The sequence below is a fragment of the Pezoporus flaviventris genome, unplaced genomic scaffold (assembly GCF_033815535.1).
Source record: "Pezoporus flaviventris isolate CSIRO_AGI_PZ_B2104156 unplaced genomic scaffold, CSIRO_AGI_Pfla_v1 ptg000078l, whole genome shotgun sequence".
Lineage (NCBI taxonomy): Eukaryota > Metazoa > Chordata > Aves > Psittaciformes > Psittacidae > Pezoporus > Pezoporus flaviventris.
The window spans coordinates 2,462,640-2,479,284 of record NW_026892626.1 but is presented as its reverse complement, the minus strand read 5'-3'; the positions used below and the strand labels follow the sequence as shown (position 1 = coordinate 2,479,284).

General features: G+C 43.4%; 1 protein-coding gene across 1 annotated transcript in view; it reads left to right on the top strand.

The window, feature by feature from the left end:
- Window positions 1-2,263: 2,263 nt before the first annotated feature.
- DNAAF8 (dynein axonemal assembly factor 8) overlaps window positions 2,264-16,645 on the top strand; it is a 93,380-nt gene continuing 78,998 nt past the window's right edge. The window contains 8 exon segments of the mRNA XM_061473710.1: window positions 2,264-2,730; window positions 5,392-5,505; window positions 6,279-6,761; window positions 10,375-10,471; window positions 11,005-11,169; window positions 12,111-12,246; window positions 13,008-13,070; window positions 15,301-15,663. Coding sequence (XP_061329694.1) covers window positions 2,584-2,730; window positions 5,392-5,505; window positions 6,279-6,761; window positions 10,375-10,471; window positions 11,005-11,169; window positions 12,111-12,246; window positions 13,008-13,070; window positions 15,301-15,663 — 1,568 coding nt within the window. The 5' untranslated portion in view covers window positions 2,264-2,583.

Genomic DNA, 16,645 nt, shown 5'->3' with positions numbered 1-16,645 from the left:
GGGGCACCCCAGCGGCAGACCCCGCGCCGGTAGAGTGCCCCGGCCTACCCCACCGCGGAGCCGGCAGACCTCATCTAACGATCCACCGACCGCCTGGGGACAGCCCCATAGGCGGCTGCGCCCAACCCTCCCTATGGCCCCTGGAGCCCAGCCCCGAGTCCAACCCACGTCAAACCCCACCACCCCTCACCTGCACCCCGGTGAACTCCACTACCGGACGTCGTCCTTCCCGCGCAAGGAATGCCGGGAGCCCTCCCGACTACTAATTCCAATATCCTCTGCGGCGGGAAAGGGAAGCTCCACCTCCTAAGACTCAGGGCCAATAGGCGGAGCCTCTGTGAGGAGGCGGGGCGAAGGACAGCCAATGGGATTTGGTGCTCGGAGGGAGGGAGGGCCGGCGGAGCTAGACCGGTGGCTGAGGTGCCGGAGTGCGGAGTGGTGGTTTTACAGGTCTTTGAGCAGTGTTGTTGCTGACTGGCCCCTCCTGGGTTAAATTCATCTCTTAAGTCACGTTGGCGCCCGCCGGGAGCGGCTTCAGGAAGGCGGGTCGGGAGCGCGGGCGGCCGCTGACGGTGTTGCCGTGGTGACGCGGCCCGTGCCGCCATTTTGATGCTCGGTTGTCGGGGGGTCCTTCAGCAAGCGATACCGAAGCACTGCGGGTCCCGGGACCCTCCGGTAAGGTGGGTGCCGAGGGCAGGCGTTAGCTCATCCACAGGCCCTCGGCGGGCCAGTGAATACAACCCTGAAACCAGGGTTTCTTTCCTGCCCGCCTCCTGCATCTTCTTGGCATCTCCCTTCTGTCACACCCTGACAGTGAGGCTCCTGAATGGAATTCGCAGGAAATGTCACCTCTGGTGACGTGGAGAAGCTCGGGACTTCATGGTCATAGAATACTTTGGGTTGGAAGGGACCTTGAAAACCAATTTAGTTCAACACACCCCCCTCCCCCCCCTCCCCCCTTCAATGAGAAGGGACATCTTCAACTAGATCACATTGCCCAGAACCACATCCAGCCTGGCCTTCAATGTCTGCCAGGACAGGGCATCCACCACCTCTCTGGGCAACCTGTGCCAGAATTTTACCACTCTCATTGAGAAGAGTTTCTTCCTTGCATCCAGCCTCAATCTCCCTCTTCTAGTTTAAAACCTCCACACCTTATCCTATCACAACAGGCCCTGCTAAAAAGTCTCTTCCCATCTTTCTTATAGGCTCCTTCTAAGAACTCAAAGGCTGCAATAAGGTCTTCCTGGAGCCTGCATGTCTCCAGACTGAACATCCCCAGCCTTTCCTCAGACCCTCTGACCATTTTTGTGGCCACTGTCTGGACCCATGTCTCAATTGGCCCAAGCTCTCCAGAAAGTTTTTGTTGTGTTACAGCTAGAAAGTCTGCACTTTATTTTAAACATAAAGTACTGCTTTTTCCCAGAGAAGATGCTGGATTAGATGACTGATACTTCAGATCCAGTATAACATCCTTAACATTGGGAGGCTGAGCTCTCAAGTTGGCAGAGGGAGCTGCAGAAGACTGTTTTTATCCACACAGGACTCCTCTTGTTCCTTGCAACCTCTGCCTGCTGTCAGAGCACAGTAGTGCCGCCTTGGAGAGGTTTCCCTCCACTCTACCCAAATCAGTCAGGTGTTTTCTAGAATGGACAAAGCCACCATTATGTGGATATGGCATATGAAGTATTTGCAAATGCGCTTTCCAAGTTGTAAGCTTCCCTAAGCATGAGATGAGTTTCACTTTAGAGGAGCATTATCACTCCATGCCAATGCAAATAATAGTGACAGTGTAATCACATGGACAGTTATTTCAGTACTGAATAACATACAAACCTCTCAACCTTTCTTGCCAAACAAATTATTTGCTTTCACTTTTGAATCCCCAGGAAACTGTGCAACTGTAGCTTAAAATGTTAAAAGCAAAGGTTTTCCATGAGGATTAGTTATCTAACTTGTTAGTACAGCAGTAGTCCCTACTGTGTTTTCTTGACTCCTCATGTACATCAAGGAACACATGAGGAAAGAGTTTGCTTTATAAACACTTTGAAAGGTCAGAACCCAAGACCATGCCTACTCTCAACTATTTTTATAGAAATCCAGTGGAAAAAAAAAAACAAACATAAATCATTTTATCTATCATCTGAGCAGTGAGGAGGGGAACATGGGAGAAATAGGGACAAGGAATAAACACCAGCTGAGAGCAGAGGTATCAGCTCTGCCCTCCCTGCATGTCTTCCATTTCCATGCAGCAGTACTTCTCTGAGAACAGTTACACGTCAGTGTTGCTAAGAAACCCCAAAAATGGTTTATGAGGGGCTAAACTGCCTCTGATGTGGCCCCAATTATGGGTGTATATGGTGAGCAGGGCAGAAAGCTCTCAGCTCTCTGAACTCAGGAGGAAAGGCACAGCTCCAAAAGTGCGTTTTATTGTTCTCTGCTGATAGTGAAAACCCTGCTGAGAATTATAGTGACCCTGAAAGCACATGCTTTGTTCTTGTTCTGTTCTGATGTTACCTCTTGTGTTCTTTTGTGAGGTGTATTTCGGCTCGTCTTTCATTTGGCTGAAGGGAAGCTGTTCCAATGGCCTCAGAAAGGCAAAGAGAGGATACAGAACACCTGTTTGAGCCTCCTGCAGCTCCTTTTCAGAGTGGCAGAACGTTTCAATGGGGAGCTATACTTGCTGCAGTGAAAGATCAGCTCCCATCTCTGGACTCTGATGACTCCACAGTAAGCATTGAAACCTGCCTTTTTTTCTCACTGTCTTCTAGAAAAATCTCTCTCAAGCAAGAGAAGGTCATCCCAGCCAGGCATTTTCCAGTAGCTAGTATGATATCCTCGGTGGGCTACCTGTTCTAACTGTTGGAACACTGTGCATTAATCCACAGCCTTCTGGATTATCTCTAATTGGCAAAGTGTAAATGCCATCTCCTCTCGCTGTGTTCTTTGGAACCGGAAAAGGGGACTGTTTTCTCCAGACAATGAGTATTCCCAGGCTGGGAAGAGGAGGCAGTAGGCACCTTGCAGAATGAACCCACATTTCTTCTGTGTTCGGTTAAAAATACAGTATGAAAGAAGTGTACTGTTGATTTAAAATGAGATTATAAGGTTTTATGCATGAGTGTATTAAGTTACTCGTTCCAATAATGTACTTGCCGGACAGTAGCCCTGTGGGTATGTTTTTGTATGTATGAGGATCACAGGGAAGTGATATTCCTGAAGACTTTGTGGTCCACTGGAAAAGGCATTTGGCAGATATTTCAATCCTGGATTCTGCTTTTTTCCCTGCCTGTAATTCTCCACAGGCGATGTTGCCTTCTTGTGCTTCAATTCTACCTGCAAAGAAACATAATGCCACAAATCATTTAACATAAAGGCTAAGATTGATAGATACTGTGCAATATGCTTCACCATTTACTTGCTGGGTCTTAGTCTCTGGGACAGGCTGCCTCGTGGCTGCTGAAGATCTCTGTTCACAGGACAGTGACAGTCTGGTGGAAATAAAAGCTTCTCTGGCACAAGATGCTGCCTCTGGCATTGATTTTTCTGAGGTGATAATGCATCTCAAGGTTTGATTATTAGTGGCCTTTTATCTAAACCAGAATATTTTGTTAATTTTCAAGCATGCATAAACTCAAATTTTTAATTTTTTTTTAACACTGAAAGGATATATATTCTTAGTGTGGCCCTTACTGATAGAAAGGGAGTCTTGTGAGCAGTGAAGGAGCCAGAAATGCCTCCATGTGGTATTTATTACTTCAGACTAAGTCAATCATCAGAAGCAGGGTAAGCTAGTGGATAAAGTGGTGATACGGATTCCTTGACCGGTTTTCTGCACCCAGCTCTGTCTCTAACATGTGGGACAAGTTATAGTGCCTCAATGTTTCTCAGTTTCTCTCTACCCACGTTCTGGTTTAGTTATTTAAAACAATAATTTCTATATGTGTCTATATAATTAGGTTAAAGCCCAGTACTCAGGAGTTGGTTTTAGGCATTCTGACTGTGTAAGTGTACAATAAAGTTAAAACAGAGAGGCAGCTTATGTGACAATTTGGTAACAATACCATTCTATAAATCATGTTGAAATTTTTTATAACAAACTCCAAATTCTCTGTTCTATGACATCTGGAAATCCCTGCTGAGGGATCTGAGGCAGTCTGCTTGGTGCTTACATGCTACCCTTAATTTGCATTCAGAAGATCTGGTTGTATAATCCCCATCCTGCTTAGTGTGGACCAGTTCCCTGCTGAGCCTGCAGTTTCAGCGCTGCACCTTTGTCCATGTGGTTTCCACTTGTGTGAAGATACCTTTATGCATCTGAGATCTGTAATCTCAATCTGGTGTGCTCCTGTATTCAAAACCAGCACTGACAAATATGTTTAGTGTCCTGAAGTACATTTGTTACCCTGATACGCAATTTATTAAGAGGAAAGAAGTTCTGTTGCAATTTGCTTCATGTTAAGAAAAATTAATTACACCTGACAGAGAATTCTCTCCAGTGTGAGTTACTGAAAACATACACACAAAGGAACTAGCAGGAAATCGGTGTCCTGACTTCTGAGGAGGTGCTTAATCTTTTTTCAGTGACTAAGCATAAGGATTAATCTCAAATACATGTCCTATGTTCACAAAAGAAATTTTCAAAGCTATTTAAACTCCGTGCAACCAAGGAGATACTGCTTTACATCCTGAATAGTGAATGGCAGGCTCCAGATTGCAATAATAAGCCTCATGGTCCTGCCCTGCCCAGCCTCATCTGGGGCTCCCACCCATGTGTCAGCAGCTCTAGTTAAACTCAGTTCTGGGCATTCACTCTTTGGGCTGTGTTGGAGGAGTACTGGTTTCTGGTTACAGGTTTCCTTGATCCAGACTGTGAATTGACTTTCAGGCTTGATCTCTGACCTGTCTCATCACCACAATGCTGTCTTATATTTATATTCTTGGCTCAGCCTACTTGCTACTTCTGGTTTGTCCTGCTTACTTTGCTTGGGTACTGTAGGACTGGGCTTTAGCTTTCCAGTTATGTGCTTCCCCTTCCCTTGGGGAGCAGCAGTGCTCTTGTTGCTTTGTGATGGTGTATAGGGCAGTGCAAAGTTAGAGAATTTGCACACTCCTGTCCTTACTTTGCTCAGAGGAATGTTAGTCACCGGTGCCCATGGCAATTCAATGTTTTACATCGTTTTTATAACTGTAGCTTGCTCAAATGTTAGGTCACTGTAAAACTATCTAGAGTGAGGCTGTGAGTCTCTCCAGTCGGTGATGTGACATCAGAGAAAATTCTTGTGTCTGAACTGTAGTCACATGATGGCGACATAGGATTTGTCACTCAAAACAGATATTAAGGTGAGTGTTACAGACTCTCATTTAGTTTCTTTTTGGTTTTGATTGCAGCCTGACTGTGACAGTGATGGGGAGCTTTTCATCTTCCAGCGGGAGCAGCCAAACTTAATTCCTGACCTGTCAGAAGAACTGATGGAGTTTTCCTTGGATGATTCAAACATGCAGGTTGTTGACTGTTGTGTCTAGGCTCTATTACTGTAGCCCCCTCTCTTCTGGTTGTCACCAGTGTGGGTAGATGCTGTTATTTAACCTGTTTGACTGAAGTGTGTGATGGAAGAGCAGTCCCTAGTACCTTTTCCCCTAGAGACTAGTTTTTCTCCTTATGCCATTTTCTCTGTTCTTGAGTTTTTTAGACCCTTTTTCTCAGTTCCTATTATTGTTCTTTACTGTTTTCTTTTTTTCCTGTGCACTGACACTAACACTGTGCAATGATTTAAACTTTTGCAGGCTCTGAAATAATTTCAGCAACAATTTTATGTATCTAGAAAACAGCAAATCATTTAAGACAGTGGAGGGAGGTATGAAGTTTAACCCTTGAACAGTGTTTTTGAGATAAAATTATTACACTGCTTCTGCAGTGTTGAAGATGAGCCAGCATAGGAAGCTGGAAGATGAGCCAGCTGACCTGACCCTTCCATCATGGCAAGACTAACACAGTGCTGCTTTTTTCTAATTAACCTACTGTAAGGAATGTCATATGATGAACACATGTAAGGAAAATCAATTTTAAGGATTTTTAGCACTTCATGAAGTTCGTCTCTGGAAAGTAAACAGTCTAAACTGTTTTCCATGATGGACATGGTGTGTGCTGTTTCCAAATGGTGTCTGAGTTGGAGCTGCTATCTTAACATTGTGGCTTTATTTATCATCAGCTTCTAAAGCTTAGGGAGATATGACTTTCTAATTGTGTGTATTTTCTCTACCTGTATCAAACCCAGGGAACAGAAAGCCATCCATGGGAGATCTGTGGTGGAGATCTAGAAAGCTTTGGGTTTCAGAAAAAAACAGATAGTGCCCAAGTCATTGCAAAAGATGATGTACAAGTGATTAAAGATGAGACTCCCAGTCTTGCCAGCTATACTGAAGAAATGCGAAACCAAAAGGCAGCTGTTGGTGAAGAGTCTCTTGCAGATTCCACAGATTGCCTTGAAGGGGAAGAACTGGACAGGACACAGGCCAGGGAAATACAGACCTCTTGGCTTAATAAAGCATTGTCTGTGGAGGATTTGAGCAACTGGAAAGAGAGAAGAAAACTGATAGAGACAAAAATACTCTCCAAAACAATCCTGGAGCCATCGCAAGGCCACTCGGAGCCAGATTTCAAGCCTTCCTCCCATAATGTTAGCAACAGCCTATTAAAAACTGATAAGGAAGAAAACTCCTCAGATCATCTGAAAGGATCGACCCATCTATCACTGCGGGTAAGTAGCACAAACAATATGTTTTGGGGAGTGCTACTTGTTGAGTAGATGGCACAGAGCATTACTTGCAAAAACCTACTAAGATGAAGAACTGAAATGCCCAATTCTGCACACACCATGGTGTTTTTCATGGCTTTCTTCATTGTCCTGAGTTTGGGTTTTGCTGGGTCATGTGCTATGCAAGTTACCAAATGCTCTTGCAGAGCTGTTGTTAGAAGCCCATAATGGGAGGAAAACCCAAGGGTCAGCTGCATGTTTCATGGTCATAATCAGGACAGTCAACCACAACCTCTGGACTTGGGGAGGCAGGAACTCTTCTGATCTCAGCAGACTTTGCATTCAAACAGTTAACCTTCTGGCCTTTCACCATTTTGCCTTCTTTGTAACACTGGGGGGGGTGCTGGAGGTGAGGAGATAAAGCAGTTAGGCTTGTTCCTGAAGCCCTAAATCTCACCTACCTACAGCAGGTGCTTAGGGCCACTTGTGTGTGCTTAACTGGTATGTGGCCCTAGCATGGTGAGGTGGTTCTCTTCAGTACTAGTTATGCATCTCTACTTCCTCTATTGATTTTTAAGGTTGTTAAGACTTAATCAGCTCAGAACATGAACATGATAGTTCTGTTCAAAGCCGCCTATAGCATCAGAGTACAGACGTTTCCCTTCCCCTTTCATATATGCTCACAAATTGGTGTTAGAGCTGTTCTGGTACAGGCAAAGAACGCAGCTTCTTGCCTGTTTTAAACTGTGTTGCATCATTTAACTATACCGTTATGGGAGGGGATCTTTTCCATGTGGTTCAGGGTTTAATTCCCATCTCATCTCATGTAAGTCAGTTGCTCTATTAATTCAGGATGTGTAGCTGTCCTTTCAGAATCTGTTTGATATCACTGACTTCAATGAACTGAGGTCTGATGCTTTTGGGTGAGTACTGAGGCCAGGCTCAGTGTATTCTCACTTTGATAAAGGGAGGGTAAGGCTTTATCCTTCATGTGTATATTTAGATTTGAGAGGTGGTTGTTACTTCCCAGTTTAGCAAGGTTTAACATAAACCTCAGTTTATGTCAAGTTCTTAAAACCAATATACAGTTTCTTCTTGATTTTAATCATACCAGTTTGTTTAAAAATATTTTTCCCTTAAGTCCCTTTCTATATTAGAAATGGAATCATGCAAATCTTCATTTCTTCTAGTCCCTGTATAGTACCTTACAATAGTGCTACTCCTGGTAAGGGTTAGGAGAAGAAAGCCTTAATACAGCAGCTGAGGTGGTGGTTTGAGCTTTTGATAATAATGGTTTGTACTTAAGCAGTATTATTGAAACAGAAGCTTATTACAACTGCACCTTAATTAAAGCAAATGCATGTGTCAGGCTGTTTGGTAAAACAGCACCTGCGCTGCCCTGTGACATGACACTTGCTGCAGTAAGCTCACTTGTCAGCCATCCTTCCCTCCTCCAGACCAATACACCTCAGTGACATCCTTGAACCAGTATTAGCTGTGTGTGGTGTGAGACTTCAGCTTGTGATCCTCATCAGGCTTTTACCTTTCATCACCTGCAGTGTGTAATATCAGAACAGATCTAACCCTGGTTCAGGTGTGTATGAAGATTTATTGCTCAGGAAAAAGTGAGAATCCCCTCTTAAATGGCAGGGGCAGGTGACAGGTTTTTACAGGGCGAAACCCCTTGTCTGGGAGGCTGCTGCTGCTTTTCTAAAGCCCTGAGTAGTCACGTGAAATGCACATTGGGGGTGACACAATTGTCATAACTGGCAGCCACCTTTCTTTTAAAAAAAACATGGGAACTTCTAAGCTCTAGTGATATTTCAGTTAAAACTTTAATTTCAGCTAATATTCAAAGGGGAAAGCAATCAGTGCTTTAAATGCATGTAAGCTTTTATCATCACAGGCTGATTCTTATACCTAAGCAGGGTGCAGTGTGAGCATACCCACAGCCACTGTATGTGAGTCATAGCAGCAAAATTGATGATCCTGTCTTCAGTGTGGGATAAGCAGCTGTAAGATTGCATCTAATGCTGCCTGGGCCTAGAGGAGCGGGAATTTGCCCTGGCTGAAGTTGGACAGGGAAGTAAAGGCTGTGGGCCTCACCTCAAAGAATGAAAAAGCAGAAGGTCCTTCTAGTGTTGATAGCATTGAGAAGTTCTCACCATTATTCTGGTTGAGAACATGTATGTTTGGCCTTGTATCAAGTCATCTTTTAATGTGCTTTAGTATCTCCTGTGGTTTTGTGTAGCCTATATCAAAAGGATCCATGATTCTCAGAGGAAAAGCCCTTAGCAGAGGTAGATGAAGCAGCTCGACAGATGAGCTGTTGAAAGAGCCATAGCAAATGCATTCCTTTCATTACAGCACTTCCTTGTGGAGCTGCTTAAAGCAAGCTAGCAGTATAGTTAGGAACATCCTCTTGGAGATGGTGAAAGCTTGAGGGAAGAGTACTTGGAGGTGTGGACAGAGGGAAATAAAATCTGTTGGGATCTGGTACTGTTAGTGGGTCTGAGGGATGAGGGGGCGTACCTGCTGTGGGGAAGACTCCACCACGGGAATGCATGTGGAAGATGGAGCCATGAAGAGGACATACCATGACTTATGTCCCAGCTTATGGCAAGATGGGTCAGGTGGATGTTCAGAATGGACTTAGGTGTCTCCTTTTAAGAGGCTTTCAGTTCAGCCCATTATAGAAAATTCTTCTAGACTTCGCAGTTTTAAGTAGGGAGAGAGTACTCCACCTTCATATATTTGAATGAACACTGGTTAGTCCTTCACTGGTTTCTCGTAGCAGTCATACTGCACTTGGCTATGCTAGATGTGCAGAGCCTTGGCAGTGCTGTGAGGCAGGCAGTGTGCAAACAGCAAATGTCCTGCTGTTAGCTGTGTGCCGTGGTTTAAACCTGTGCCAACCACTGAGGCTCACACTGAAGCAACTGTGCCCACAGTGACACACCAGTTCATCTACTGGCAAGTGACAGTGGCTGTTAGGGGAGAACCTGCTGCCTGAGCATTCACACATGCACCACCCAAAACTTTTAACTGCTGGTTTAGTAGTAAGTTTTGGTGTGGGGACTTGTAACGCCCTATTAAGTTCCTTCTCTCTCTTCACACAGGCAGGCCTTTAAGTATTCTTGTTGAATTGCAGCTTCTGCTGATGGCTGTAGCCTCCTTCTGATTTGTGCTTCTTGTGTGCCTCTTGTTGTCAGAGCATGGGGCACTAAAACACTCCTAGATTTAGGATAAGCATTGCTCATCCACAACTAAAACATCACTGTATTAACAATATTCTTCTCATACTAAAGACAAAACAGAATGCTGCACCAGCTTCTAGGAAAATTACTAAGAAAACTAACTCTAGTCCAGATGAAAGCATTGCTAAGTGCAAGTCCACATCTTGTGGCTCAAACTATTTAAAACTTATTTATGCAAGATAACTAATATCTCTCAACAGTATCATAGTACTGGAGTAAGTAAGGTGGGCTTCCATGCCATTTGTGTATTTATATGTGCCAGGAGAATCTCATGGAGCTGCTACAAAGAATGTGAGACTTATTTTGTAGCAGTCTTTTGGGAAGGAATTTTCCGTCACATCTTGGCTGTCTACTTTCAGAGTATTGAAAAATGGGATCTAGACAAGATTCTTGAGGAGCTGGAGCAGCAGAAAGATAACACTCATGCAGAAGTTCCTTTCTCCTCAGCAGATCATGGTAACACTGCTAAATTAATACCAACTTTGCTGAAAGTGTATAAAAAATAAATAAAACTCAGGTTACTGTGTTTAAGTAATTCTTTGCAGCATCCTTTTGAATGCTGAAATCATGGTGAGTTTTTTTATTGCCTTTGTAAAACATTTTTAATTCATTTCCCTCACGAAGCCCCATCCCTGGCAGTGTTCAAGGCCAAGTTGGATGGGGGTTGGAGCAGCCTGGTCTAGTGGAAGGTGGTTGGAAATGAATGAGCTTTAAGGTCCATTCCAATCCAAACTAGTCTGGGATTCTATGATTTCATCTTGCTTTTGTAGCTTGAAAGCCGTGCTCTGTGGCTTGCCATGGCCTAAGATCGAATCAGAAAAGATGGATGAAGGTTTGAAGCGAGTCAGCCAGGTGATGATAGTACCTTTGTCCTTCCCCTTCTGACAGGCTGTGGAGAAAGGTTCAATGTGAAATTGGGGAAAGAGGATATTGGGTGATCCTGTGGCAGAGAAACACAACTGTTGATTCTTTTTGTTGCTCTTCTGTAGGCACCTTCAGGACTAAATCTGAAAATCAGCTCATGGAAAAGCTAAAAGAGCTGTGTGCCAGGCAGTCTAGGACTGTGTCTCCGTATTGCAGGTGGCCACCAGCCAAGCTCTCCTTTCAAGAACATCAGGAAAATAAGTAGGTCCTTTTTCTGTCATATACACTGGGTAATCCTGACTGTCAGTAGGGATACCTGGAATCTCATGGTTTTCTATAGGGGATTTTCTCTGTAGCTTCTGCAGAAAGCAGATATTCTAGTTGGAATACATCACAGGGATGTTAAAGGGAATAACTTAGACTCTGCCATACATGTACATTTGATGATAAACACTATCCTGCCACCTTAGTGTTTTCCATCAACCACCACCTTTGTCTAGACCTTACCAGACACTTGGGACAAGTGGGAAAGGCAGGAAAACAGGGCAAAGCAAATTATCATGGCCACATTTTTTGTCATCTAGGGTACTGCTTTCCCTTACTGGTACCTCAATTTAGCTAAAGTATACAGGATTATTTTTTTTGGGGGGGGAGAGGGTGTCAGCGCATCTTGAAGGGTTCAGTGTGAAGGAAGTGGATTTCCAGATTCTTTGGAAGGAGCATCATCAATGGTGGTAGCACAGAGGAAACAGTAGTGAAACAGACCAGTCAAGGGGAAGGTGAAGAGTTTCCTCATTTTCAGGGCAGGGAGAGCCACAAGAGTGATTTGCACCATAAATGCTCTGAAGGATGAAATAGAATTGGCAAAGGAGACAGAGGGGGGAAAAAAGGGACCTGGTTTTACTGATGGGCATAAGCTTTTTAAATGTGTAAGCGCTTTGGTACCATAACTGCTGCCTTTGTTCTTCAGAGCAATTTCATGTTGTCAGTTTTTGAGAACTAAGTATCTGCCACTATGCTACTTCTAGTCTCTGTTCCTCAGGGGAGGCTGAATCTTTGCACTCAGCTTTGAAAGGTGGTGGAGAGTAGGCAGAAGAGGAGTTTGAATCTGTGCAGTAGCCAAGCACAAAGCTCCTTTCACAATCCGTTTTGATCATAATCCACACCCTGCAGGGCTTCTTGTCTGGCTAAGGTGGAGGACATGCTGAAACAGAGTTTTCTGTGCTTAGAGGTGTTGCCTCTCCACGAAGTTCTTCAAGGATGGATATGGTGAGCTTACAGAGCCTGCCAGACCCTGCAACCGTGTACATCGACCTGAGAGATGCTAAACCACAGAAGTCAGTAACGTTCCCTGATGAGGAACAAAGGTAAAGTCTGGCTTTACTGTTAGTGAGAAGTGGGTAACAGAAAGTGAGAAGCTGAAACCTCTCTGCAGCTTGTATTTGTGAAATAGCTTTGAAAGTGTTCTCTCCTTCCACAGCTCTGTGACCTTAGTAGGAAAGTATAGCCCCATCTGAGTACAGTCATATTCTTAAGACTCGTGTCGGAACTCGTCAACGTGTGGGGCTGCAGGCAGCACAGCCACAATGTGCAAAACATCCAGGGATATCACATTTACAAAGTTTCCATTCGTAAAGGAGTAGGCAGGGACTGCAAAGCAGTGCTGGAGGCATTGGGCCACCGTTGTTACGTTTTGGGTACAAAATGGACATCATTTGCTACATTCCTGGCAAGCAAGGGTAGGTGCTGATTTCTGTCTCTTGTGGGGTAAGAGGGCCTTCTAGGGAGGGCTGAGAGGCCAAATCCTTCTCAGTCTGCAATAGATGCTGGCAAAGATGTTCTTCCCCCTAAAGCTAACAGTGTCTGAGGCAGCTGTTTGCTTCCTTCTCAAGGTGTACATTTGCTGGAGCAAGGGGTTGAAGAAAACAGTCCCCAGAAAAAAAACCTTGTAGTTAATAAACAGCTGATAGTTAAGAAACGCTAACAGGTTTTAATGTAGTTGCTTAATTTATTTTTTTGGCAAGAGTACTAGTGTGAAGAACTCTCTAACACCTGCAGCCTAGAAATGACAAAAAGCCAACTCCCAGTTGGAGCAGAGTTAACTCATATGGTCCAATTTGCTTCGTAGCACAAGTGACAGCTCCACTGAAGAAGAGACTATGACGACTGAGGACCAAGCAGAAAGGAGAAGGTGAGATTCTTTACCATGACCTTAATGCAAATTCTATGATGTTCAGTTTTTCTTCTGAAACTAAAATAATTGCCCTAACAGTGCTTACAGAGACCTCATGTACTGAAACATCTCTGTTTCTGGTCTTCACAGCAAAAAAGCCCAACAACAGCAGTGTTTCAGTCTGACCCTAGGATATCACTCATTTTCTGTTGCATAGTAAAGATACTGAAGCTAGAAAATAGTTGTTGATCCTTGAGGCAGTGCTGCACCTTGGTCCTGTATAGCTGCATGGGAACAGCTCAAAAGACAATAGAGCAGACCAGGGTGGCTGAGGAAACCTGGTGCTTTCTCCAGACTTGCCAGAGTGACATGAGAACTGTTTTTCAAATAACTCCGAATCAAACTGAAAATGTTGTAGGGAGCTGACTCAGACAAACCTTTATATTTAAAATAATAAAATAAGCTAGAATGGATGTTGATTTAAAGAGAGTATTGAGCACATTGTGGGCAGAGATGATCTCAAGTCTCCTTAACTGGGAGGAAACAAGTAGGGGAAAGGGGAGAGAATGTGGCGAACGGAATCCCAAACTGTAAATTCTTCAGTAGGCATGGATGCCAACCTATTCTGTTGCTAAAGTCAGGCTTGATTTATACCAATAGGTTGTTAAACACTTGTTTGATGCAAAGCAGCTGTGTCATGTTTTAAACACCTTACTGCGTTTAGGCTCTGGGTTACATCTTGCATGCATCAGGCTTCTAGATGTAATCCAGAGCCTAAATACAGTAAGTTCACATCACAGCAGTACAGAGGGCAAGAACACTTACAATGTTGTCCCAGCCAATTACTCTTTTTATTTTTTATTGGTTTGAAAGAATGCATGATTTGATGGGGAATGGAGCCTAACCAACATAATTTAGAACATCTAATCCAAAGCCAGAATAAAGCAGGGACAGGATGATGCTTGGGGAACTCTCACTGGCACTGATGCAAGTGCAGAAGTTTCATCAGTGTAAATCTGGAGTGAAGGAGAGCAGAGCTTAGCAGATTGGGTTTTGATTTGTTTTAATGTTGCTAAAGAACATGCACAAATGAAATGCCTGGCAAATGTTACTCAGTTCTTTTTCTAAATAAAAAAGTCTCAGAGGCTCAGCAGGGCAAGATATCTCATTCATGAGGGGTCAGTGACAGTTTCACTCTTATCTGGATGGGTTTATTAAACAGGGCTACATATGCTGTTCTACAATGTGCCTACATATTAGGAGAGTCAGTTGGTTTGATCTCCACTCACTTAACCTGAAGAAATACACTTTTATATTTGGAGTGGTTGGGTAGTCAGGGCCACCTCTAGCAAATACCATAAGGCTGCTCTCTCCTAAATTACCACTGCTTAGGCCTACTCCTTAGTAGTCCAGCCATCAGTGTGAAATATTGATTTGATGGTTCTGGATATGATGGCAGGAGATGTGGGATTCTTAAGGAGAAAGAATATTCTATTTTTTCTTTGTTCTGACATGCATAGGTTTAGTTCAGCTAAGTACAGCAGTATGATGCTCTGTGCTCATACCACCTAACCACAATATTAATATCCAATTCAATCTGTTACTCAGTCCATGTGTTTTTTAGCTGCCACTAAAATAAGGGGTATTATTTGCTCATAATCACCACATGAACTACAAAGTGGTAGCAGTCTTCCTGGAGCAGATGACTTGGGAGACATCACTGAGCAGAACTGCCAGAAAACATAACCGTATCTGCCCATTATGTCATGACAGGACGTTTCACAACAGAATACTATCACAATATTGTGGTTGCTGACAATTTAGCTGTCTCATTAACCTGGAGAAGACATAGATCAAATCAAGCCAAACACACAAAAATCCTAAAAATTATTAGAAGAACTTTTCTTATGTATGTATTTGAATCCCAACACTTGTATCCAAAGGGGTCAAAAATCTGTAGACTCTAATTTCCCTACCAACATCACATTTGTTCAGGGCTTTTCTGGAAGATGTGAGTTGTGCCTGCAATCCAGAACTGGTGACTAAATTGCCTGTAAGATGAGTGTAATTTTCTGTCACTGCAGTGTTCTCTATTGCCTATATGATGATGCTCCTATTAACAACAGCTGTTATTTGTGTAGATGTCCAGCCCTTGATTTTAGCTGTCACTCAGAGAAGTTCCTCCGAGTTTGAATTTATTCATATAATGCTTCATCTTGGTTAACTCCAGTTTTTATGTTCGTTGCAGGAGGAATTGTTCAGCGAAAAGCCTGCTACTCCAACAACTCCATAGAGCCCGTAATGAAGCCTCAGAGCTTTCTCATGAAACATCTACCCCAGCTGAAAAACTTGAAGGAATAAAACAGGATCCAGAAAGTCTGGAAGAGATAGGTTCATCTGAAATAAATCAAAGCCCGTATTCTGAAGTGAGGCAAGAGACAAGTGAGGTGATTCCCAGGATGAGATTGGAACCAGAGAAGACAAATACCCCGTTGTCGAGCCATGGGGGTAATGGAACTGAGATAGAGAAAGAAACCAAAATGGAAGCTGAGAAGGTTCAAACTTAAGGAAATTCTCCAGAGCCTCCTCTAACTACACCAGAATTGCCAAGGTATCACATGAGAGAGGTCCTCAGCTGTTGTCTATGACTTATCTGATTGTCTAAAATTAAAGAACATTACTTATCCAGTCTGCAAGTTGGAGCAAAAGGATATCTGGTTTTGTTACCTAGAAAGATGTCCAGTCCTGGTGGCTATTACTTAAAGGCTTACTGGATCAGTGAATTGGCCTGGGAGCAGACACACTATGGCAATTCTGACACTGGAAATGAAGCCATTTTCTTTAGGTTTTATCCTGTTTAAGAGGAGGGTAAGACAGTATTGATCTCCTTCATGAAGAATGGTACTGAAATTTACTAAGCACGGAAGGGTCTGTCTCCCTGTGCCAGTATAGAGTGAGGCAAAATCTAGCCCTTTCCTCACAGATCTTTGCTTAACTTATCTTCAAATCCTCAGTGGTGAGGGTTCCTTGAACCCCCCCAGGTAGAACCTTTCACTGCTTAATTCTACTTACAATTGTAAAGCTTTTCCTTAAGTCTAAATGATCATATCGCCAATTTAAGCTTTTTTTTTGGTTGTGTTCGCTGGAGGTATGGAAAACATTTTATTCTGTTTTCCAACATAAAAAACCTTTTATAAACTGGAATATGTATTGTGTCTTCCTTTGTAACTTTTTCCCAAACAAAGCAATTCTAACATTAAGAAAAGCACAAGAGCTTAGAGGGACAAAGTAAACCTCTAAGGAATGGGTTATGCCGCAGAAATATCTTGGAAAACTGCTTTTGTATTTAAAGAAAGAGAAATAAGGATGGTATCAACTGAGGAAATAGCATTCTTTGGGCCTCTGCCTCCTTGGGCTTAGTTTAATGTGGTGTATTTTGCATAAGGTCTAATTTGACACTTGAAATTGGGTGGTTGCCTTGTGCACCTGCCCAGCTATGTGGGAGAGCTCCATTATGCTTTCAGAGGTTATATTTTGCTATTTTGGGAGTGAAATTTTACCATTTTGACTTTGCATATAAGCCCTGGAAAGCG